General features: G+C 36.7%; 1 protein-coding gene across 2 annotated transcripts in view; it reads left to right on the forward strand.

Moving 5' to 3' along the window:
* Nucleotides 1–24,028, forward strand: part of EXT2 (exostosin glycosyltransferase 2) — a 74,002-nt gene that overhangs the window by 13,339 nt on the left and 36,635 nt on the right. For both annotated transcript variants that reach the window (XM_066321059.1, XM_066321060.1), the window contains exons 6-8: nucleotides 1,030–1,169; nucleotides 2,060–2,153; nucleotides 20,686–20,817. In XM_066321059.1, coding sequence (XP_066177156.1) covers nucleotides 1,030–1,169; nucleotides 2,060–2,153; nucleotides 20,686–20,817 — 366 coding nt within the window. The remainder of the gene's footprint in view (nucleotides 1–1,029; nucleotides 1,170–2,059; nucleotides 2,154–20,685; nucleotides 20,818–24,028) is intronic.

Below are 24,028 nucleotides of genomic sequence, written 5' to 3' on the forward strand. Positions count from 1 at the left end.
GATTTCTTAAATTGTATGTCTTCTTGGACTGTAAGACTACCTGTGGGTGGAGTGGTCTGTGTTTTCAACAGTACAACATTGTTGTCACATGAATACCCTCTCTTTACCTGTTCTTTTGTAGGAAATGTTCTCTTCTGGAAAGTGCTGATCTTAGCCTGTTACTTCATGCTTTATATTTGTGCAGTTTGCTATTTTTCTCTGAAGTGTTGGATTCTATATGTGTTAGTATTTCGTAGTTGATTTATGTGTATGATGTCCAAGTCTAATCCTGGTATCCATTATACCTGCCAATCCTACAAAATCATAGGTATTGTCAGGTCTAATAAGTATGGTCTTAATTCTGTTACTCAGTTAGCTAAGGGACACATTGAATGCTGTTGCACGTGGGAAAGATTACTTGATCCATCACTGTTTGACTTGTGCTAACTACTTTATACTTGGAGTTCTGTAATTGTAATTTATGTAAAGCCGATGAGGGCTTTATATAGCCCCTGATTTCTTAATTTGCCTGTGAAAATGCTGCCAAACACATCAAATGACTTGAGATACAAAATCTGTTACTTCTCTGCTATCCATGAAGCTGCACTTTCTTACAATAGAAGAAAATGAAGTTGGCTCCACAGAGTTTATACTCAAATAAGCTCATCTTAATTGTTGCTCATCTCGTTGTGCCAAACTTTTGAAATGTTTTAAACTTATTTTTCTCCTTGAGTTTTCTCAACTGATTTCAAAAGTTTGGCCATTGAAATGAAGTGCAGAATTGTCTCACCAGCCCATTTCTCATTCCTCCACGTATGATTTTTCCTAGCCCATGGAAGATAAGTTGTAAAATTATTTTGAATTAGCTAAGAATTCAGAATGTATTGATTGCACAGAGCAAGTTGGTTTTCCTTTGGACTTGTGGGTTGGATTTTTTTATGAAGGGAAAGGCATGAAAACATCATGCATATATACATACATGCACATACAATGCAAATATAATATTTCCTTTTCTTCTTCATCTGTGTGTTGGATACCATTTGTTGACAGGAGTCTACATTCTGTGTTGTTCTACGTGGTGCCCGCCTGGGACAGGCTGTGCTAAGTGATGTTCTTCAAGCTGGCTGTGTCCCAGTCATCATTGCTGACTCCTACATTTTACCTTTCTCTGAGGTTCTGGACTGGAAGAGGTCTGTACCTTCACTGTTGTATGTTGAACCACTGCCTGAGATACTTCACTGCCTTCAGTGATTTGAATCAAATCTGTGTAATAAGTCAAGTGTTCTGGGGGTTACAGGAAATGAAATACAGAGTAAGATGCAAACTGCCTTTGCCCTTGATCTATTATGTATCAAAAATAGGAGGGGAAAATAAACAAGACTGATATGACAGAGCATTTGATTATCCTATAGCCAGTCATTTTTTCCTCTAAAACAGATGTGCTGTATAATCTTGTGCTTGAATTCAATGAGGACTGGTTTCCATTCAGGCTCTCTTAAGGAAAATATGTACTAAATATTGCATCACAGAAATGCTGATTCTTTATATTGCACCATGATTCCCAAGTTTATCTGAGCTGGAAAGATATCATTACTTTGTGAGTGAGTACACTGTGTTGGGACTTTAGATTATTTTTCTATGCATGCACTATGCCCAGTTACATGATCTTGGGGTAGGGATAATATGTACAAAAATGATTTGTTATATGTGTAACACTGTATATGCTATTACTGTTTGGCTGTTCCAAAAATCTCTGCTGACAGGAAGTCAGTGGCAATCCAGAGATGAGAATTCCAGATTTCTGAATCTCTGTCCCTTCCATAATTATTTAATTATCTGGACAGATCAGTCTACAGACTTTAGTGGCATTGTCTATGGGCAGATTGGCTGGCATTGGGAAGGAACTGCTAAAGAATATTTTGTTACACTGAAAGAAGACTATTTCTTTTTGCTAATGTCTTTTGAATATATCTTATTAAAATAGGACAAGATTCTGGGTTGGAAAAGCAAAAAATATCTTTTAATGTAGAATTTCTTTTTTCTCACCATGTCTTGTATTTTTTTTTTCCTTTTCTTATAGGGCCTCTGTTGTCATCCCTGAAGAGAAGATGCCTGAAATGTACAGTATTCTGCAAAGTATCCCTCAGAGACAGATTGAAGAGATGCAAAGACAGGTAAAGCAATGTACCATGTTAAAATTATTTTCCTTTACAGCTGGAGTGTAGGTTCATACACCTGCCTTGCTCTGAAAGCTGCTGGAATGCAGAAGCATCCACTGTGCTCTCATGTTAATATTTTTATTATTTGACCCTGTTCTTTCTTTATGCTAAATATCTGCATTTGCTATCACTTTTCAGTGGAGTGGAAGCTCTCTCTGAATGTAAGTGTACTGCCTACTGACATTTATTAACATATTTCTGATGAAATCACAGTGTATACTTGTTCTGTTTTTCAATGTGGTATTTAAATTGTAGTAAAGGAGTTCAAGAGTCTCTGTTTATTTCTAAAGAAGCTTTAGTTTGTAGAAACATGTAGTCACTTAAGATGTGAGGGGAGCATTAAGTCCAAAACATTTTAAATATTTTATCTACATTGTCAATTCCTCTGAGAGAGAGATTTTTCTTATTTGATGACTGCAAGAACTGAGACCATGAACTGTCAGACCAGTAAAGAGGATATTAACATGTAATGTACACTTGTAGCTAGGATTTTTCATCCTTGGCATCTTATTGTACCTGAGCATATATTGTTATAAGGTAAGACGGTACTCTTATCATTGCCTCAGTTCCTCATCAGGAAAATCCTACAGGAAGTAAGAGCTAGGTATTTAAAGAAAAAGGTAACTGTCTGATCTCAAATGACTTTTCAGGAGGCATGGGATTTCTGTAGACAAATTTCTGCAAGAATTGTGAAGTCATGCATCTGAAATTCCCTCACACAACCTTAGTGACAAATTTGTCTTTTGCATGGTCTTTGTAAAAAGTGATCCAAGACATTTTTTAGTTGTTTAGAAACAGCTCTAGTTGTTTCTATTTAGGCAGTGCTAAATGTTTCACAGAGTGTATTAATACTGGTATATGGGGAGAAAATAGACTCTCAAATTTAGAAGTAAATATCTTTCACACCAGAATTCTGTTGCCAGCTTTACTTCATTCTGTTCTGAGTCTGCAAATACCACAGCAGCCATCAGGGGTCTCCTTTCTCTTTAGTGCCTTCACATAAATGAACTGTTTTGATGGGGCCTGCTGGCAGCACCAAGGTGCCACCAAAACCAGGAGGTGAGAAAGTAACCTTAGTGTTACAGCTCCTGGAAATGTGATTTTTGGTTTAGAGATGTTGACACTAAGGAGTTTTGCCTAATAAAGCTTTAAAATTGACATTAATAGCCTGTCAATGTGTGCAATAATTTTCTTGTCTGTTTCACTGATAATGTGAAATTATCATTTCACGATAGTGTTCTCCAGCTATGGACAATCACTTGACATTAAGGACTAAAGTATGAAATCAGGAAACTCATTTGTAAAAAAAAAAAAAAAAAAAAAGCCAACGAAATAAAAACAAAGGAGCAAACCCCCTAAACATTCACAATGAAACAAACCAATAATAATCCCCGTAATTTGGATGATGTATGCATTATCTATATTACCTGTAACTATAAAATTAACTTAAAATAGATGATATTTTAGTGCTCATTATACAGATATAGTCTCTGTTCAGATTGAGTTTTGTTGGATTATGCATGGTTTGCGATGACCACTGTCACTTCAAAACATCACTGAACCTCACTGGAAAGTGTGATTCTGTTGACTGAAGGTGTGATGTGTTTTTCTAAAGCTTCTTCCCACATCTTGTTGCTTTTATTATGTGTTTTGGTAGTAAAAGTAACAGGATGAAATCTCAAGGTCTGTCTTCCATCTTCATGAATTTATTTCTGTTTGTGTATTGAGGATACTTAAATGTCTTATCCATATATCTCATGTCCTGTCAGCCTTATTTACAAGGCAAAATCCCTGTGTAAGTGTCTCTGAAATTCCCTTACTGGTAGGTGTTCTGTGTTCTAACCATCTAGGATGGTGAAAAGTACTTAATGACTGATACTGTGTGGACTACTAGTAACCTGACTGGATGAATGGATGAAATCATCTTTTTCTAGGAAAATAGAACAAATCCTTGCTCTGAATTTCTCCTGTCTGAAGCATGCATTTATCATATCTATCAGAATTTTTGGGTCTGATAACCTTTGTGGGATTGGAGCCTTGCTGTCCGACTGCATTGGTTTCAGTGGTTGTCTTACAGTTCTTGTCCTTACTTGGAAAGCATCAAAATTAGAACAAATATTACTGTAAGTTTTAGCTTGCCACTTTTCCTTGGTACTTTTTTGCAGTATTTTGTTACAGGAGATTCTCTGGAGATCATACATTAAGACAAAAATGTAGGCATAAGCATATAAGTGTACACCTATGTATCCCTGTATATACATTTTTTTCAAGTTGAAATAGATTGTCTGCTTTTAATGAGTAAAATTTTCTCTATGCATATTTTTTTTCTTTGTTTCTGGAGATACTTCTGGCTATACATAAGCTGAGGAAGAGAGGAATTTTCATAGAGAAATCATTACATTTAGGTTGTATAAGAACTCCTTTGCAAGTGTTTTCTTCCAGTTTGTACACCTATCATGGACATCACCTAACACTATAATGAAGAGGATAAAGTACTGGAGTTTTAGTTTTGGAGACATCATCTGCTAGGATCTGTGGCTGGTATGACCTGAGCTGTGATTTCCTACAGCACAATTGTATTTTGCTCAGTTTTTTATTAGACAGTACATGGTATAAACTGGGAAAGAGATTAATTGGTTTGAGCAGAGCTTGAGTGTGGGAAATCAGAATTAATTCTTTTGTCCTACATCATACCTGATTGCACTGAGATCTCTGGAGATCAGCTACATTAACTTATGCTTTTATTGTTCAAGTTGCAGAACAATTTGCTCTCAACAGTTCCCAGTCCAGTTTCCTGTCTGTCCTCACAAAGGGGAATAATTTCTATGCTTGTAGCCTAGTGTACACAGTGTAAAAAAATGATACATATTTTCAGTTCTGCATGTACAGCCTAAGTTCCTGAAAACCAGATTCTCACATGTAATAGCTCTTAAAAACTGCAACATTTTGACCATCAAAACCAGCCTCTGCTGATTGGGCTGCTAAAATTAATAGCAGTCTGGATGAAACTTATGTATCTTTGGGATTGCTGTCTTGTCTGTTTTCTACAGTAATGTTGTCATTTTCATTTTCTTTGAAGCTTCCTTGAACCATTACCCTCTCACAAATAGTTCCATATGGAGTCTGAAACACTCCTCTGGGCAGAAGTGCCCAGAGGCGAGTTGATAAGCAGCTTAGCTGCACAGACTCGATGCTGCATCCTTATGCTTTCATTTTTATCTGCACCTCTAACCAGGATCCGGGTAATAGCAAAGTTCTAGAAGCAGAGGGGAAAAAGTAGATGTAATGGGCCTGTGTAGCCCTGGTTTGTGGCTGAGATGTTTGGTTTTCTGAAATTCCTTTCCCAGGGACATGTTGTTGTAACAGTAAAATTGTTAACGTATTTTTCCTAGGAGGGGCTTCTTGATGTCCCTTTGGCCTGACCAATGTGATTGAAGAGGTTTGTCTTCTTGTCACCAATCAAATTAATCTGTGTGGAATAGTATAAGAGGGGAGACACTTCCCAAGAATGAGAGAGTCACTTTTTCAACCTTCTGAAATCAAAGTCTTTGTGTCGTTGTAGTGTACTACAGCATCAGGCGTGTATGACAGAGAGTAAAACTTGAAATTTTGTCTTGTTTCCACAGAGCAATAGATAAAGGAAAAAAAGCAAAATGAAACTTTGCTGGTGTCTCCTTGTCTCATGCCTTGTATAGTTTCTCTTGCAACAGTTGTTTGGATTTTTTTTAAGGTTTTGCTCTGAAAGCCTGTTAGTCTCTGGAAACATGTTTCAGCACTGTAATTGATATATAAATGTCTTTAACTAGTGTGAAAGTTTTCCTCAGCTTTTATCTCAGCCTCTGTTCTTTTTTGACCCTCTTTTTGTGAGGTGAACCTGTCTATCTGAATATATAGGCATCTTGTAAATATTTTTCTTCACTTGATAGCAACATACTTAGAACTCTTTTAGCATGGATAGGCTCATTAAGGCATAGAATCAGAATACGGAACTACTGTGTAGTGGGAATAGAAGACTTATTCTTCCATTTATTTAGGTCTTCTTTCTCCCTGAAGAGATTTTAGGCAAGGAGTTTATTTTCAAAAGGTGGCTTTGTGTGCCTGTTCTTTTTTGACTTTGTAGCACTCCCCATCTCCCAGGAATAAAACTTCTGAATTCATGTGTTCTGGAAGACTGGATGACTTTGTGTGCTCTAATGGCACATGGATGAAGAGGTGGTATTCTTAAGTGTGGGAATTCTTTTTATTCTGGTTTTCTAGGGAGACATGGGTATGATCACATACAATATGCATGCTGATTCCTCTTCTGTTTTCTTTTACTGCCCAATTTTAACCAAACTTAGAGAGAAGTGGAGGAAGTGGAGATAAGATATTCTGTAAAATTAGGTACCTGTGTAGGAGTTAAAGCACCCCAGAATACCATGGCCTTTTAAGAGAGACTTTGCAGCTTGAGTCCACAGTCATAGAAAACCACTTGCATTTATCCATTATGAATTATCTGCTTTGGAAAAGGTTTTATTTGGAACTGGCACACCTTAGGCCACAGAAATTCAAGTACAAAATGGCCAGATGATAAAGTGGTAACTTAAATTCAGTATACAAAGGGGTATATATGCAATTTAAAATGGCCTTCTCATGGGCGGTTTTGGCCTCTCAACTAGCTGCAATCACTTGGAAAAGAATTCTTAAGAGCTGCAATAAATAGTTATGTGAAAGTATAAATTCCATAGTCAGTTATGTTAAAAAAATACAAAGAATTTTTTGAAAAGAGGTAGAGAACAGGTTGGAAAATACTATGCCACTATGTAAATCTGTTGTATGTCTGCACCATGAATACAGTAGTTATGGTTCTCCCATCTTGAAAATGGGGGAACAAATATAGTAGAAAAAGGTCATCAAAAGTTTCAAGAGAAGACTGATTAAATAGCCTAACACTCTTCATCTTGAAAATGAATGATTGGTGATGGTGAAGCAGGAATATAATACAGAACTATAAGATAAGAAGGTAATGAGAAAGTGAATGGATGTGGCTGTACACTGTTTGATACAGTTTGATTTGATGTCTCACGGTACTTTTACTGTTTGAAATCTGGTCTGAAATACAAGGAGATGATCTCACAGAACTAAGAGGCAGTCTGTGAGAATTGCTGCTTCATAACTTTGTGTGAGTGAAGAGGTTTTATTGACATAAAAGGCAGAATGAAGAAATCCAGAGAAGGAAAATCTGTCAGAGATGAATGTGAAGATATACCTTCTGGCTTAAAAGTTCCTGCATTGCAGACTTCTGGAAGCTGGAGAGTACTTTGAGGAAGTGATGGCTTATGCCTGCTGTGTCTGTGGGAGCGGGGTTCCTAAGGTACCTGCTGTGGAGCACTGTCAGAGGGAGAATATGGGAACAGAAGGCCATTTGGTCAGACCTGGCAGCTTCAGGACTCATGTTTACAAAAGACTTTATATTGCCTTGTGTAATAACGTTGTCAGATAATCAGTGGTTTTTAAAATGCATGTTGACTTCACTGGCTGCCAAACACTTCAGTGGGAGACTATTGAAAGTGATGTATAGTTTCCTTCTTTGGATGAATGTGTAATTCACTTTCCTGAAGCCCCACAAGGTACCCTCTCAAATAGTGGCCGTATACCATTCTTGCTTTTCATTAATTAAAGTTTTAGATAATTACAACCTCTGCGTTTTTAGCCCGAGTCGACAATTAAAGGCTAAAAAAGGATGTAAATTCAGTGTAAAAAACTGTGGATCAAAAACATGTAGTTTATAATGGCTGTTCCCACAGTTAGAATACTTGGACAAGCTGTTGTGGTTTTTCTTGTGCACATCCCGTGTGCCTCAGCCCTGAACTGAAGAGAAGTTCAGACTCCAGGTTAAACAGAGCTGAAGACACAAGCATAAATCAATGACTTGTTTTAGTGCCACGTTAAAACAACATGAGTGGCTGGCTTTTCTGACCCTCCTCCCTTTCATTTAATGTGCTTCTTTGGCTCTTCTTTAAAGAGGGCTCTGTAGAGTAATTTCAACTCTTATCAGCTTGCTGACAGCTATATGAGCCTTTCTGCTGGCTCCAGGCAATCCCTGCCAGCGTGTGAAACATCCCATTCTTGCAGTGAGATGGTCTTGGATGGAGTTAAAGCAAATGGGTGGTGGAGTTTTCTTGTGGGTGGTGCAGCTTACATGAAAGAGATGGGATTTAGTTCTTGTTAACCAATTAAACAGAAATTCATTTCAATATCTGGACACTAGATGCTCTTTGAGCATGCTTAGGCTTTTACAGGTCCTTTTAATGAGAATATTAAACTTACAGCTGCAGTTCTTTCCCTGACAGGGGACAGCTTCTGTCTCTGGGTTCTGTAGAATTATCATTATCAAGTTTAAGAAAACTTTCATCTGTCTGCCATTTGTAGCATTTTAAGGAGTGCGACTGCAGAGACTAACCCTGCTTTAATCCTCCCAGAGTGCTTCAGTGAAGCTCTGGGTCCCCCATAAATGTCAGGCCTGGACAATTTGCCATCTTATCAGATGCAGTGAAGTTAGTTCCAGCCCTCTCACCCCTCCCCCAGCGGAAAGATTTGTTGCTGCAAACAGCAAAGGAAAGAAAAAACTTTTTCCTGGCTTACTGCCAGGATCACCATGGGAGTTGTAGAATCCTTGGCATTTATATATGAGACTTTCATTGCTCTCCTCTCCCTTCAGTTATTGCAGAGAGTGTCCTTATCCTAGGTTTTTTTTTTCCTTCTTGCCTGTCCTGCCTTGTTGTTTTTCAGAATGAAATAAACTGTCTTCGTGGCATCTCTGAGAAAGAGCTCTGAAATTTGAGACCAATCAGCACCTCCGTGTATAATTTTTACAGGATACATTTGGGCTGCCTTTGTATCTACATTGGCAGCTTCTAAACAGTAAAAGGTTAAACTTAACTGTAAGAGGAAAATTATGCTATTCAAATACAATTTTTTGTTTTTCAGATTAGATTTTAAGAGTCTGTATTTTAAGAGTCAGTATAGTCTTGCACATTGGATTTTTGGTATTTACCCTTTGCAGATTGCTATACACAACTTGGATAGACTACAGATAAACCAGATGATCCAGAAATTGGGAAGGCATGTACTTTTAGAAAGGCTATTTGAAAGTATTCTATCATGCACATGAAGCAGCCAGCTGCAGACAAACAGATGATTAAGCATATTCTCCTGGTGTTGCACTCTTTCTTTGTTACTCTGTTCTTTCTCTCTGCTGCTGTATGGTCTGTACCACATCACATTCTTTATCAAATCTGCTTGCTTTGTTTACCTCCTTTAATTATTGAAAGTATTACAACTTTAGCATTTATCTGTATAGCATAAATACACTGCATTGCTGTAGTAATTTGCATGTGAGTATATAAAATAGAGTAGTAAATACACCTTGGTCTTGTATCCATTTGACTGATGAGTAGATAGATATGCAATAACTTGTACAAAGTCAAATCATAATATTAGAATTTAGAAATCTAGATCCTGTTTTAATGACTGTATCAAATGTATCTTACAGGACAGGAGGAACATCTGGCTTTTAAATTAGGAAGGTCTTACATTTTCTATAGAAACAATTTGCTGCCAGATCACCTTTAGCCAGCTTTTCCTTTAATCTTTGTCTGTAAATTATGCAGATATTTTGAATAGTTTCTTAGATGCCTGGAGGTAGGAAAAATTATGCATGTTTTTTACAAACTGAATAGTGGGCTGTTTTAGGAAAATACGGTAGTGCCTCTTGACTTTCAAATGGTGTAATTTGTACATGGGGTTTGGCTTCTTCCTTTTTTTTTTTTTTTTTTTTTTTTTTTTTTTTTTTTATTAGCAACAATTTTGAATGCTCTTTAGAAATTAAAATGGCACCTGGCATTAGTTGTCTTTGAATTCTGATGACTTTGTTCTGTAGAGATGCTATGGGCAGAAGCATTGGAGAGGGTGTTCATATTCCAGGATGTTAATGTTGGAGTAGGTAATCGTGGATAGAAGTTTGACTTCATACAATTAGGAATAGCACGCTATTCCAGATGTTTACCAAGAAGAAATAAATAACTCTCGTTGATGTCTATCAAGGTTTTTTCCAAGTCAATTTATTTTCAATCCTGTTTCCTTGTAGTGTGACTATCATACAGTATTATCACAACCAGCAGTTAATATTCACCTTCCCCATTGCGTCAAATAGCCGTACAGCTATATGCAGTTTGAGCCATGAAGGATGAGGTATTTTTATATAGCTCAAGCTAAGATCAGTTATTTTTAAGATGTGGAGGAAAACAGCAGCACCATGTCCTAAATGGGAATTTTCCAGTAGATAAGTAGATACGGAAAAAACCTCATGACTGCCAGTCTTTCAGCTTTTATCCTCAGAGAAGTCAGTAAGATATATTTGTATTCAAGCAACACTGGCAGTAATGTCTGTAATTAAAGTTCTCCAATGCTGAGAACTGGCTGTATGGGAGTATGTGTATTATGTTTGTGCTTATATAAAACAGAGCTGTACAGCTTACAGGAAACTGAGCAAAACATGCCTTCATCAAAAGAGCAAGTTCTTCCTGGTACAGAGCTTAAGCTCTGAAATTGAGGTATGTGCTGATTTTTGACAGCTATAATATGGTGGTAACCTTACCTAGATTTTTTTTCTTCCTTCAAAAAGCTGTCCTTTCATGTGTGTGATTGGCACTGGGCTTGCTTTGTGTTTAGCTTCTCTAATCAAGGGAATTTAAGCTTCTATTCTCCCAGCATTAGTACAGCAGTCATGGGAAATCTCAAACAAGGCAGATCTTATTGCAGCAGTTGACACAAATAAAAGCAGTTGTGCTTTTATTTATTTATTTTTGATGCTGGATGCTGATTAAAAGTTTCCAAGCATCCTTTAGCTATGTTATGAAGCCAACCAGTGGAGAGGAGGGCAGCTGCAGAGGAAGGGAGATGCTGGTGGACACAGGACAAGATCACAGTGGGAAGCATCAGTGTGTGTAACTCAGAAAGCTGGGAAAGGTGTAAACAGATCCCAAATTTATCTATAGGGTGGGCTCTCCAAACACTGTTTTATTGGCCAGTGGCTCCTGCTTTACTAACCTCTAACCTCTGCAGTACTCAGAGGTGCTGCCCACCAGCCAGCCTTGTCTTTGAACCTCCCTTGGCTCCTGCCACCTCAAAGACTTGCAGTCAGATTCCTGTGTTTTGCTTGGGACCTCACCTCTCAGCAGGATGCCTGCAGCAGGGAAAACTGATCTACCCTGAGAACATAGACATATTTGAAGGCAATACCCCTAGGACTAGAAACCTATTGCTTTCAGTTTCAGGAGCTGTCCATCACTTGTCAAGAAATGTGGATAAAACATCTTCCCACCCCCCATCTTCTAGTCATGCAGTAGTTGAATGTTCCCTGCAGTTACACATATATATATATATATATATATATATATATATATTTGTTTTCTGTTATTTTCCAGACTGCTGTTGAATCAGAGATAGCACAATTCTAGCTTACTGTAGGTCTAGTTTTATATTGAGTGTGTTGAGAACAAACATAATAAGGATAATACAGGTTCAAGTATTTTTGACTGCTCCCCAGGTTAGGTGTGCCTGCCACTTTCTTTACAGTAATGGCCTAGTGACATTGGAGTAATTAGAGAGCCATGCAAACTCCTGGAAATTGGAGGGAAGAGAGTGGGCTATTTTTTGTGTCTTTATTTACATCATTATTGATGACTATGTAGATATAATGGCTTATCTGGAAGCTAGAGTAGTCTCTGTCTCTTTTTCAGCTGTGTTATATCTATGGTGTCAACACATGCCATTTGCTTGTAAATAGAAAGAAAAACTGAAAGCTCTTTGGGAGCAAAAGGAATTGAGGAAATGGTAGTCAGTTTTTATATAGCATGTTTTTAAGGCTGTAAATGCTGCATGAAACTTTGGAGGTTTGTTTGGTTGTGGGGTTTTTTGGGTTTTGTTGTTTATTCATCTCACCCTGCTGCTTTCTTTGCTGGCTCTGTCTCCATGCTTTGCAACAGTATTCCCAGCCACAGCTGAGAATGGGCTGGGTTCCTTGCTGTTCACAGTGCTGGTATTTGTTTGTTGGCTCCATAACTGAAAAGTATTTTGACCATGGATTTGTAGGGTGCCAGGAGAGTAAGGCAGGCTTCCTGGCTGGGACAATGTTGCCTCCTGCAGCAGAGTTGCTAAGTTGACATACTCATTAATCAAAGAAGCAAGTCTGAGGTGCAGAAATATATGGAGGGAGCGGAGAGCACCAGTGTTAAGTGGTATTTTTATCTATTCAAGTCTTGTGTTCTTGCTTCTTTTAGAATTAAGTTGCTATTTCTAGGTCAAGGAATAGCAGAAATCTGTATTTTAAGGGTAAAGATAATTCAGAATTTCAAGACTATATAAAAAGTTGCCATTTAATGAAAGAGAATGAGAACTTTTATTGAAAATACCTTCTTTTGTGTCATGTATTTGAGCAGAAGGCTCTTCATGAGAAGGTGAAAACCTTAGAAACACCAAAGCAACAAAACCTTCAAAACCTACCATCCCTAAAACAAATCAAAGCACCCCTCAAACTCCCAAAGTTATATGGAAGTGTAGGAGCAAGAGTGAAAATGTTAAATTTAACAGATAAGATTCTAAGAACCATTCTTGCATATGCACAGTGTGTGTTGTATGTGTGGACTACTACAATTGATGTGATTCTTTTCAAAGCACCAAAGAGGAGAATCTGAGGAAGGCTGCAGTGCAAGAAGCTTAATTTTAATATCTGAGCTTGCACTAACATTTTCTTTTAACTTTTCTAAGAGTCAGCAAGTAGTCTCCAGCAATAAAACTGAGAATGAGTAGAAGTGAGTTATTCCCAAGTGGCTGGTATCTGAAGGGTAAGATTAGCATTTTGAACTCTGACCTCTTTCCCCTTTACGAATTGGCAGCTTCAAAAAGAAAAAGGAAAAAAAGAAGTTTGGATAATGGAAAGATTCAGTTTTCACTCTCTGTTGTATCTGAAGGAGGCAAATGTGCTTGTTTCATAGCTGAAATTATTGCAGCAGAGAATATTGAGCCAAAGGATTAAATCCACTTACTGCTTCACTTTTGAAGAGATTGTTTTTGAAGCTTGATTACAATAAAAACCAGCACCATGAAATGTCTGTCTAGAATCTCTTTCTTAATATATTTGACTGTAATGATACTAATTATTGTTTTGTTTGCTCATACTATGGAAGTGTCTTGTAATTAAGGAATATTCCTCTATAGGCCACTCATATAATTTGTATAAGTTAAATAGATGAATTGAGTATTTTCAGAGCTTGAGAATTGTGCATAACTCAGAAAAATGGAATGAAAGTTTGGAAATAATATTAAAAGAATGATGTCAGATTACATTAGAAGCAAACCTTAGTTAATTAGAAAGAACAGTGTGTTCTCTGCATTATTCTACTGCTCAGTCCTCTTTTTTTCCTTGCAGAGTAACTTCTGGTTTGAGGTTCAGATAACCCTGATGCTGAATTATGGATTAGTCTTTATCTGAAGTGATCATGGGCCTCCAAAACTTCAGTTCCTTGCTTACCTCCATTTGTTAAATTTAGGGGTGACATGCTAATACTCAGAGCACTCTTTATATACTGTTTGTGCTACTGCTTTTTGTGGATAGGTCTGCAGATGAAACACATGCAGATGCAACACAGCCAGTTTAGGTTGAATTTGGAAGATACTTTTAATCTGATATTCTATAAAACATGAAAATCAGAAAACTTTTCAGTTTTAGGCAAGTTAGCATGATTTTACCAGTATTTAATTGATTTAATGGATTTTAAAGCTTTTAAAATTCCTAGTCCATGTATGGGGACAAGAAAGTAATTTTTACTTTCAGACTTCAGTTTCTAAAGAGTTTACCTCCAGTTTCAGGTAATTGTTCTGGCACCCCAAAAGGGAGATAATTTTTCAGAGCACAGATCTCTTACTGTTATTCATAGGCTGAAACACATGAGTTGTTTTTGAAAAATTTAACCTACATTTGTTTAATGTAGGTTACATTAATGTAATTACTGTAATGTAATGTAAAAATGTAATCTAGGTTAATTTGTGTAGCCTAGATTTCCATTTCAAATCTTCATGCCTCTCTGAGATGAATGAGACTACTTCAGATAGTCTCTATTGAAAACAGAGCTTCAAGGGGAAGAAGGACCATGACCTACAGCTAGTCACTTATTTTATCCTCTCATGCTCCCTTGCTAAGAAACAAGCAGATTTATCAGAAGGTATTTTAAGGTATCAGAGGTCTAAATTTCTGTCTGAATAGTCCTGTTTTTTCCTGGACTGATTATAGAGAGAATGAGCCAGCCAGCCTTTGGTGTGTTGAATGTGGTTGAGTGATATAACCAAGGGTCCTAAACCAATCAAGCATTTTTTAATAGTCCCAAATTCTTACCTTTGTTTTCTAGAAACGGCAAAATATTGTTTAATTCTTAATAGTATAAAGTCTTCTGAGGCTTTCTTGTTAGCCTGTGTAAAAAAACCTGCATGGAGAACTGCATACTAAAAGTAGTATGTGTGATCACTGAGGAAGCTGTTGGAACAAGGAACCAGATGTAGGAACAGTACAGAAAGTAAATGACATTTTACCAGATGTAAAACAGTACAGAAAGAGGGTGCAGATTACAATTTATAAGCAGAAAAATGTGGGAACTTGGAGCTATAAGGTCCTCAGTCTGAACCCAAAACTTACCTTGGGAAACTTTCTAAAATGCATATTGCTCCAAAAGAATAGCTTACCCTATTTTCAGTTCCAGTTTGCAGGGGAAGTCACTAGGGCTCTTCAGAGCTCAGGTTTGCTATCTGACTATTAGATAATATCAGCTGTATTCATATGCATCCTAAATATAGGGTAAACATATAGAAATTCAATTTATGTTGAACCTCAGTAGCCCATTTAATAATACTGCCCAATGGAAATAGTTTGGGAGGAGAGGAGGTTGCCTAGGACCAATCTGAGTAGTTTACTCTATGGGAAATAATGTGCTATGTCTCAGTAAATTGGAAAATGTTTGATTATATTACAGTATGACATATAACTTCAGCAGGCCTTTGTGGATGCACTTCTATGAGTTCCAGAGCTGGGCTGTAGATATTTACTGTAATATCTTCTGTATCCCTGTTGAAGGTAGTGTTTTAGCAAAGGGTTACTGCAGTCAGCTACTTCAGTTACTTAACAAAATTTTTTATTAAAGTTTCTGTTTACAAATAAAAAGAGTAAGTTATTGGGTTTTTTTTCTGTTCTTCTATCCATTTCAAAATCTGAAAGGTTTAGAATGGTAAAGTCTCACATCATCTCTTTGAGGTCAGTATTACACATACTGCTGAGAGGCTGCAGTAGAAGCAAGAAATCTAATAAATGTCAAATTTTTATCTGTAAATAAGTAACAGAATCAGGGTTAAAAGTAGGATCACCAAGTTTCCAGACCAGTGCTGTTGCAGCAGGTAGACCACACTCTTTTGCTTGGAAAGACTTCTCTAATCCAGCTGGGAGTGCAAACCAGGAACACCAAGAGCCATTAAGAGGGAAAAGCATTTAAGTAGAGTCACCATAGGTGGTGTGAAAATGGTTGTACTTCAAGGCCTTGTAAACCCTTTCAAGGTATTTTGGAAGCACTGAACTGCTGCAGTGGAGCAGAATCTCACAGCATCATGGCGCCTGACCTAGAAGTTGAGAAAAGTGGTGGTTTACGGGCAGTTAAATTTTACTACTCTTTTGCGAATTTCGGTTTTTTTCTCCTCTTGCTACTTTTACGAACTCCCACCAAATCATGGGCTGTGAAAAGACAGAAGGCTAGAAAGTTGCTTTCATGGACTGTTTTCTCCTTGAGCTAAATGTTGCTGAAGATAGTCCTTTCCTTGCCTTATGCCCAGTGTTGGTTTTTTTTTTTTTTTTTTTTTTTTTTTTTTGTTTTTTGTTTTTTTTTTTTTTTCCACAAACCAATGGAAAGATTTGCATTGATCTGTCTTGCAGTCTATACCAGAGCACCATTAATGGCATTAACACTAGAACTTATAAACATTATATGAATGGACTCTGTAACCTGATGCTATGTTGGCTTGTAAAGAGCTTATAAAGAGATGCTAGGCCCCCAAGTGTGTTTATTTTTAAGGAAAATAACACCCTACCTAAATAAATGTTACTTTCTCTGGGTAGGCTGCCCTGTTGCTGTATGCTGCTGCCTGTTGTCTGTTATGAAAATAAGTGCAAATGCTGCTTCCCAAGCATTTGCCTGTGCTGGTATGTACTGAATATTATTGGTTTAGTCTCTTCTAGTCTGATTGAACTGAATCCTGGAACTGAAAACAAGTGGAATTGAACTTTTGGGTTGGATGTTTGCTTACTTGGTTTAAGGAACATCTGTCTTACAGATATTGCTGGTCTTTCTCAAGGTGCATGTGTATTTGTAGAGATAAATGGATAGCACTACACTATGTTAAGAAATTTTGGCCTTTAAAAAAGTGATGGGTTTTCATGGCTGATCTAGTGAGGATGCAGCAGTTGAAAGTGAGTCAGGAAGAAGCAAGAAAGGAAGGGCAACAACTTAGTACTGCTTACTGACATGCCCATGTTTGTCAACTTGGTCTGCAGAACTCACTGCTTGGCGAGAGGAGAGAATTCAGTCTCCAATTCCTTCACTCTTTGGCTTCCATGATAAAGTTGTCATGGCTTTGTTAAATTTGCTGCAGAAATTGAATTCAGATGAACTAATTTCATGGGCAATCTATTGTGTAATGAGAACTTCCAGTCACTTCCAACCCATTGGGCAACCCAATAATGTATTTCTCATTGTCAGTCAAGTCATAGAGTATGCTAGATTTGACTCTTCAAAGCATTGGAAAACTTTTCAAAAGGAATGCTTTTCTGTCTTGCATTTTGGATCTATCCTAGATTTTCCGTTTATCCAGAAATTTAGAAGGAGAAGAGAAATTATATTTCTTTCTGTTTTCAATTCATTGTAAACCATACAGGTTAATGTACATTCATCTATGTTGTCTTGGCAGTCGTAAAGTAGATGTTTGATCTCTATTAACCACCTAGGTTGCCCATGGCCTAAGCAATACTTAGGTGTATACAATGCTAGATTTCTCTACAAGTCTGTGGTGTACATAGTGTGTTTCCTAGAAAAATCTGGAAACCTCATCAAGCTAGAGTACTAGAAGCTAATTTCAGTTCAAGTTGAAAGGAGAAGTCTGACTTTATCGTAGTTGTAGTCTGGGTGTAATCAATGCTATGTGAAAGCCAAGGTCTGGAATTACAGATTTTTATTTCAAGATCCTGAAAGACATTCAGGTAGCTCTAATTAGTGTATTGCAATTTCCATACCTTAAAAACATTGCTTAGTGTATTGCTTGAGTTTTCTGGATTTATAGATATGGAAAAAAGAAACAGAGAGCTCAGTAAATCTATGTAAGAATAATAAGAAAGTTGCCATAGGGGTCTGGTGTTGTTGTTACTCTCTCCTGTATCACAAATGTGTTCATGGGATTTCTATCTCCTCTATTTCTTGCATTCCAACATAAGCTTTTCAACCTCACCAACAGAGTAGAAAATACATCTCAAATGGAATCAACATACATCTTCCCAATAGAAAACTTTCCCAAAATATTTAGTAACTCAGCATGTGGAGCAGCAGACACTAGCGAGCCATGTTAATCAGTTCTGCTTTATAAAAGCAAACAAGGTGGGGAGGAAGTAATGAGACCCTGAAACATCTGTTTGGGGACCTCAAATCCCCATAGAAGGTTTTGAGTTCTGCCTTAAAGAAACACAACTCCAAAAATATTACAACCAACTGTGGGAACATTTTATGGCTCTTTGCAAAAAATTAATTACATAAATATTAGTCTATAAAACATAAATTCCCTCTGCCCTCTTCTCCAGATTTGCTTCTGGTATAAAGGTGTAATCTTCCCTGACATTACAAGCATTTTTTCAGCAAAGAGAAGCTAGATCAGATCCATCCTGGTTTTGCTGAAGGAAGAAAACCATCTTTGATTTTTAGGAAGCTAGATAATAATAGATAGTACAGTATTAATAACCAATCATAGAATATTATAGGAATGCTATCATTGAATAACATTGAAATACATAATCCTGTATTTCACACTAATAATAGTTGCTTAATTGCTTATAAAATTGTACATTAAAAGGCTACATAAAATGTTTTCTCCTTCCTACTTAGTGCTGCTTGTAGCAATTGTTCTAAACTGTTGTCTATCATGAAAATAAAATTTGGAAACCTTTTTAGCATACTTGAACAGAGAAGTTAGCTGTTCTGGTCCATTTTAATTCTTAATCTGCTTCTGGTTTTCTTTTAAGGTAGTTTGCTGTTTGATTATATATTTTCCTTAAGGGATAGGGCATGGGGAAAGAAATACTAATGCTTTTGCTCAGCATGTAGTGTTTGCTTTATTTAGTGTCTTTTTATGTATTCTTACCTCTTTATATGATTCTGGTTTTACAGTTGAATGTGGTAGTAATTTTGTTCTGTGTTCTTGGTAATCAGTCTGTTATCCAGCTGTTAAGTCCTATCAGGGAAAGAAAAAAGGAGAGGAAAATGATTCCAGTCTAAACTGAAGTTGCTTTTCCATTCTCTCTGGATAACAAGTAGTGTCATTTTGGACATATCCATCACTCCCTGTAGTTAAATTTTGAAATAGCCTGAAATAGTCAGTTATGGCTGTTTGCACAGTAAATGTAGTACTTCAGAGAGCACTAATCTCTTTCCTAGTTTGCTTTTTAAGTTGTAACATTGATTTTTTCATCTTAAATATTTACAGAAATATTCTGCTGAATCTGTTTTACAGGGGTTTTTTTTTTTGTTGTTGTTTTGTTTTTGTTTTTTTTTTTTACTCAGAGTAGAGTTTTAGGCCTGCTGGTTTGGCAACAAGTCTGTAGTTCTAAATCCCATAGCTTACATTTGAAGTAAAGTACAGGGTAGCATAAGCATAAATATGTGCAAGTTTGTGCTTATAATCTTTCCTCTATCCTGTTATTTAGTCTAGGAGTATTTAAAAGGAAGTATATATGCAGAAATCACAGTGTGTCTTCTGACCCACAGAGTGAGATCTGTTGGCATTTCTTAACAGCAGATAAACAAGGGTTATTTTTGGTTCATCCTAAGATCGGTACCTCCAGAAACTTGGTATTTCTTTGGTAATAAAATAAGGTAAATAATACAGGAACTAAATAAGGTAAATAATATTATTTAATATTTTCATAGCATTTAATTAAAACTGGCTTGTCTGTAGAGCCTTTTTGCTATTTATGAAGTCTGTAGCAGGAGTAAAATAGCACTTGCCCAAATTTGTGTATTATCTTCAGCTATGTCCTGACTCTGAAAGCCTCTAAACGTTCCAATTAATGAAAAAATGCATTTGTTTTAATTGCTCTACCTCCTAGATGCAAACACATACTCTTATAGGTGGTAATTAACTGTAGGGAGATTGCAAATTAGATTAATTTCTGGAGAGTTTGAGGTGTTGCAGTTTCCTGAAGAAATGTAAGGTTGAAAAAAAATCATGTATTTTGGGCCAGAACTCTTGAACTACATGGTTTGGTTAAGTATGTTTCCTTCTGGGTTGGATGGGGGCCTACAGGATCATTTGATAGTTCTAGGGATTGAAAAAATATGTTTATATCTCTTAACAGGGAGTCAGATAAGTCAGCATTTTTATTTCCAAACCCCTGCTTTTCTTCTGTCATTTCTGCCTTACACAGAAACTGGGACAAGATGAAAATCTGTACAGGATCTGAATTTTAGAACAACTCATCTGTGAAATTCAGAGCACCTGCGTATAATAATCTCAGGCTTATTTCAGCAGCTTTACTCTGTGCTAGAAATTAGTCTGGATTAACGATTGTAATAAATTGGCACGTGCATGTACTTTTATGTGAAAATAATAATAATTTACTTGTATAAGTAATATTTGGTTTCTTGGAAGACTTGGGAAGCTATTCGGCTGGTAGGGTTCATGACTACTGAAATTTGCTATCTGATCTAATGTCTCTAATACTGATATTAAAAATGGCTGAATGCTTTTATTTGATTATTTAACTGTACTGTGAATTCCTTTGCATTACGAAAAATGAAGTATAACAATATTTAATTTTGTTCTATGGCCAAACTGCTTTTGACATTTTTCAGGAGCAAAACATGATAAAAATGTGAAAATACTTGATTCCTTCAAATATTTTCATTCTGTTTAATCATTTGCAAAATAATGCTGCTGCTTCTTTTTATTGGCTGTGAGTCCTTTTAGGGGTGGAGTTGAGTTTGAAGCCTTCAGACTTTATGGAAATACTCTATGTACAATAAACATGCTTCTTAATTTAATTTCCCTCTGACCCTTAGACTGCATGGAACAGATTGTGCATGGCAAGCCTAAATTGATTATTAAGCACTAGATCTGTACAATGTGAAAGTAAATTTTATTCTCTTTACAGGCAAGGTGGTTCTGGGAAGCATATTTTCGATCGATGAAAGCAATTGCTCTCGCTACTCTTCAGATTATCAATGATAGAATTTACCCGTATGCTGCCATTTCTTATGAAGAATGGAATGATCCTCCAGCTGTGGTGAGCAAATTAGTTTGATTTACTCATAAAACAAATTAGGCTTTTGGGGCTTTTTCTTGTATGAAAGGTATGTGCTATGAAACTCGGTAATAATTCTGTGTCTGAGTTTGTGTGTGTGTGTGTTGTGCTGGTAACTTGCACAGATGAAGCTAATATATTTTATGACAACTGGCAAAACAACTAACAGTTCATTTTACGTCCTGGCACTAAGATGAGAACTTCTAACTTTTGCTATTGCACACATTAAATTACTTCCTTGTTTATTTATTTATTTATTTATTTTTCCTTGATACACATACACACACACACACAGTCTTTTCTTTATTTCTGTTTAATTCAGAGAGAGTTTGGAGCACTGTATATATGTCTGCAGACAAAATGCTGAAGATCTCAAAATATCTGCAGACATCTTTCATATAATTCTGTTGAAATAGCTAGTTATTCTTGTGCCTACAATTTTATCCTTGTTATTTCTTAACAATTTCACTTATACAGAAACTGATGATCAAAGTTTTACTATTTTTTTTGCCTGCTCTCAGTTTAATTTAAAGTTTCACTGGTTGAACTCACTTCTGTTAAGAGAAAACAGTGCAGTATTAATTAACCTTCTGCACCAAGCAGCTGGTTCTGATTTTTTACTATATAAAAGCCTGTAGATGATTTTCACTCATAATCAGTTAATTTTCTCTATGTCAAAATATAAAAAATAGTTTTGTTTTACTTATAAAACCAAACTTGTTAACTGTCTTGCTTTATGATAGTTTAGAGAAAGAAAGCTGGGTAGGAGTACTGGGTAGAAGTAAAGTGTGTTTTACTTTAAACTCTTCAGACCAATGGAGTGTGAACAGTTGCTGATGAAGAGTTAGAAGCTCATTGATGTGCTTCAGAAGTTGTGTTTCCATTGCCTAGCCAAAGGCATTAATAATCTCCTGTTGTCATTTCTTGGAGAGGAAATGTGGCCCTGGTCAGTATCTAAGGAAGAAATTAATCTGCACAAGTGTGTACTCCACAAGAAGAGCATCAGAGTATCTTAACACCTTTGCACTTATGGTAGCAGACCCAAGCAGGTTTAAACACACTTAGTGAAATGAAGAAAATGCTTTACAGATTACTCAGCCTTTAAAGAGAACCTAAAAACATCTCCTGGCTTCTCTCCTATACATTTTAATAAATGCTGTAGTCAGAGTTTCAAAGTTGTCTGCTTGTTGGGCAGTAATAATCCACTTGAGCCTGTGTCTCATCTAGCTCCTGCCTAATATCCACTCATAGGACTGTTAAAATTTCTAGTCAGCCTGGATGAAACATTATAGTTGGAACATACACATATGTACATTTGAGGTAGCAGAAAAATGGCAACTGTATCCTCCAACTTTGATAAGAAGGCAAAGTAAGTAAATGTCCTTTTTGTTTACAAGAAAATTGCTGTATTCTTCTCTAAATAAACTCTATGACTGAAGCTTTTAAAGAAAATGATTTTAGGTCAGTCTAGGGCTGGGATATAGTTAATTGTTAAAATAAGCACCTGAGAGTTAACATTATCACAGTGAAAAGTGTGAGTAACTGTCATAAATTCTTATGTTACTGCCCAGAACTAACCTCCAAAACTTGCCATGTGTATTCTGCCTTCAAACTCAGCCAATTCAGCAGCCACTTCCTTTAGCTCTGCTTGTTTTTCCATGTGGTATTGTGGTCAGTAGGGATTAAGTGCAATGCTCTTCTGTATGCTTTTGTTCCTGTTGCCTGGTTTGGTTTTGATAGGAGCACAAAGGTTCAGAAAGAATATGTAGAAACTGTAGCCACATTAACAAGAGGTGCACAGGTGCAATCACTGCTTTATGGGCTTCCTGAATTAGCCAGAAATTTCTTTAATGAGTACAAGGCTGTTCATAGAGCTCAGATCCCTGTGCTCTGAATAGTGAGGTTTTGAAAATGAGAGCATAGATTTGCCTATGGAATATCCATACAGGAAAATGCCAGATTTAAGGGATTTGTGAATTTACTTGCCAGGACAAATTCACCTATCTAACAGAAAGAAGAGCTTGCTGTGCAAGATCATTATGTAGAGAAGAACACTTAGAAAGAACTCTCGGCCATGGTTGCTTACCTGTCTGCCTTCTTGGTGGGGTTATTTTTGTGTGTGCTTATAGGGGTTAATTTTGCTTAGTCAGTCAGTAGAATCCTGAGAAATAAAAGAAAAAGTTTGGCAAAATGTTCTGGTTGGTGCTCAATTGTTACAACTGCTTTAGGTAGAAACTGCTTTAGCATTGTTTCTACTTTGAGAATTAGAATGGCTCATAACTCTCCAATGTGCACATTATATTTTGCATTTTGTTGAAGTATTGTAGCTTCATGTGTTTTCTTCTAGAATTAGATTAATCATCTGATTTCAGTATTTTTCTATGTTTTTATATAGTCCTTCCATTTAGTATTTTGGTTGTAGTTTATTAGACTAGATTCTATTTTGAGTTAGCAAACACTTAGCAGATGGCAGCATGTAAGTATGCTAGATTAAAGAGATTTTTAGAGGTCTCTAATGTTCAATTAAGTTAGTTTGTAACAGCAGCACACATGAGGAAAAAGCTGAGAAAGCTGCATCTTGCACAAAAGGATGCCCCAAATTTGATGTCAATTGCAGAGTAGGATTGATAGCCCTCTCTTTGCTTGTCTTTGAGCCTGGGTACTTCACAAAAGAAATCAAGGCATATCTACAAGCATAATAATGATTACATTTTTTTAGTGCAAAATTGCATTGATTGCATTGATGTTTGTATTCCCCCCCCATCTGAGGGGAATGGCTGTTACCTTGTACAGTCAGCATGAAAATGATACTCACTTAAAATTAGTGAGGCATACTCATGGCTAGATCTGCACATGGATAAGCTTTATTCCTGTTCCTGAGATAATCCTCAAGTCTCAACACAAAGAAACATCAGCCCATCTTGTATTGAGTTTGTCATTTCCCAAACCCCGTAAGCCACTGTAGTAGGTACTGCTGCCCAAAGAAGGATTGCTGCACTCTTCTACAGCTGGGTAACTGTTTCCTCTTTTATGTGCAACCTTTTTTTCTTTTGATATTTCTATTTCACTTGTGTATTTATTAGCCAAAATAATGTTCCTTATTTAAAACTTACCAGGCAAGAGAAAAAAGAAGGGAGAGTGTGGGGAGGTGTATGCAAGTGAGGGACTGGGTGGATTGAAGGCTGCTTTTCTT

The sequence above is a fragment of the Sylvia atricapilla genome, chromosome 6 (genome assembly GCF_009819655.1).
Source record: "Sylvia atricapilla isolate bSylAtr1 chromosome 6, bSylAtr1.pri, whole genome shotgun sequence".
NCBI lineage: Eukaryota > Metazoa > Chordata > Aves > Passeriformes > Sylviidae > Sylvia > Sylvia atricapilla.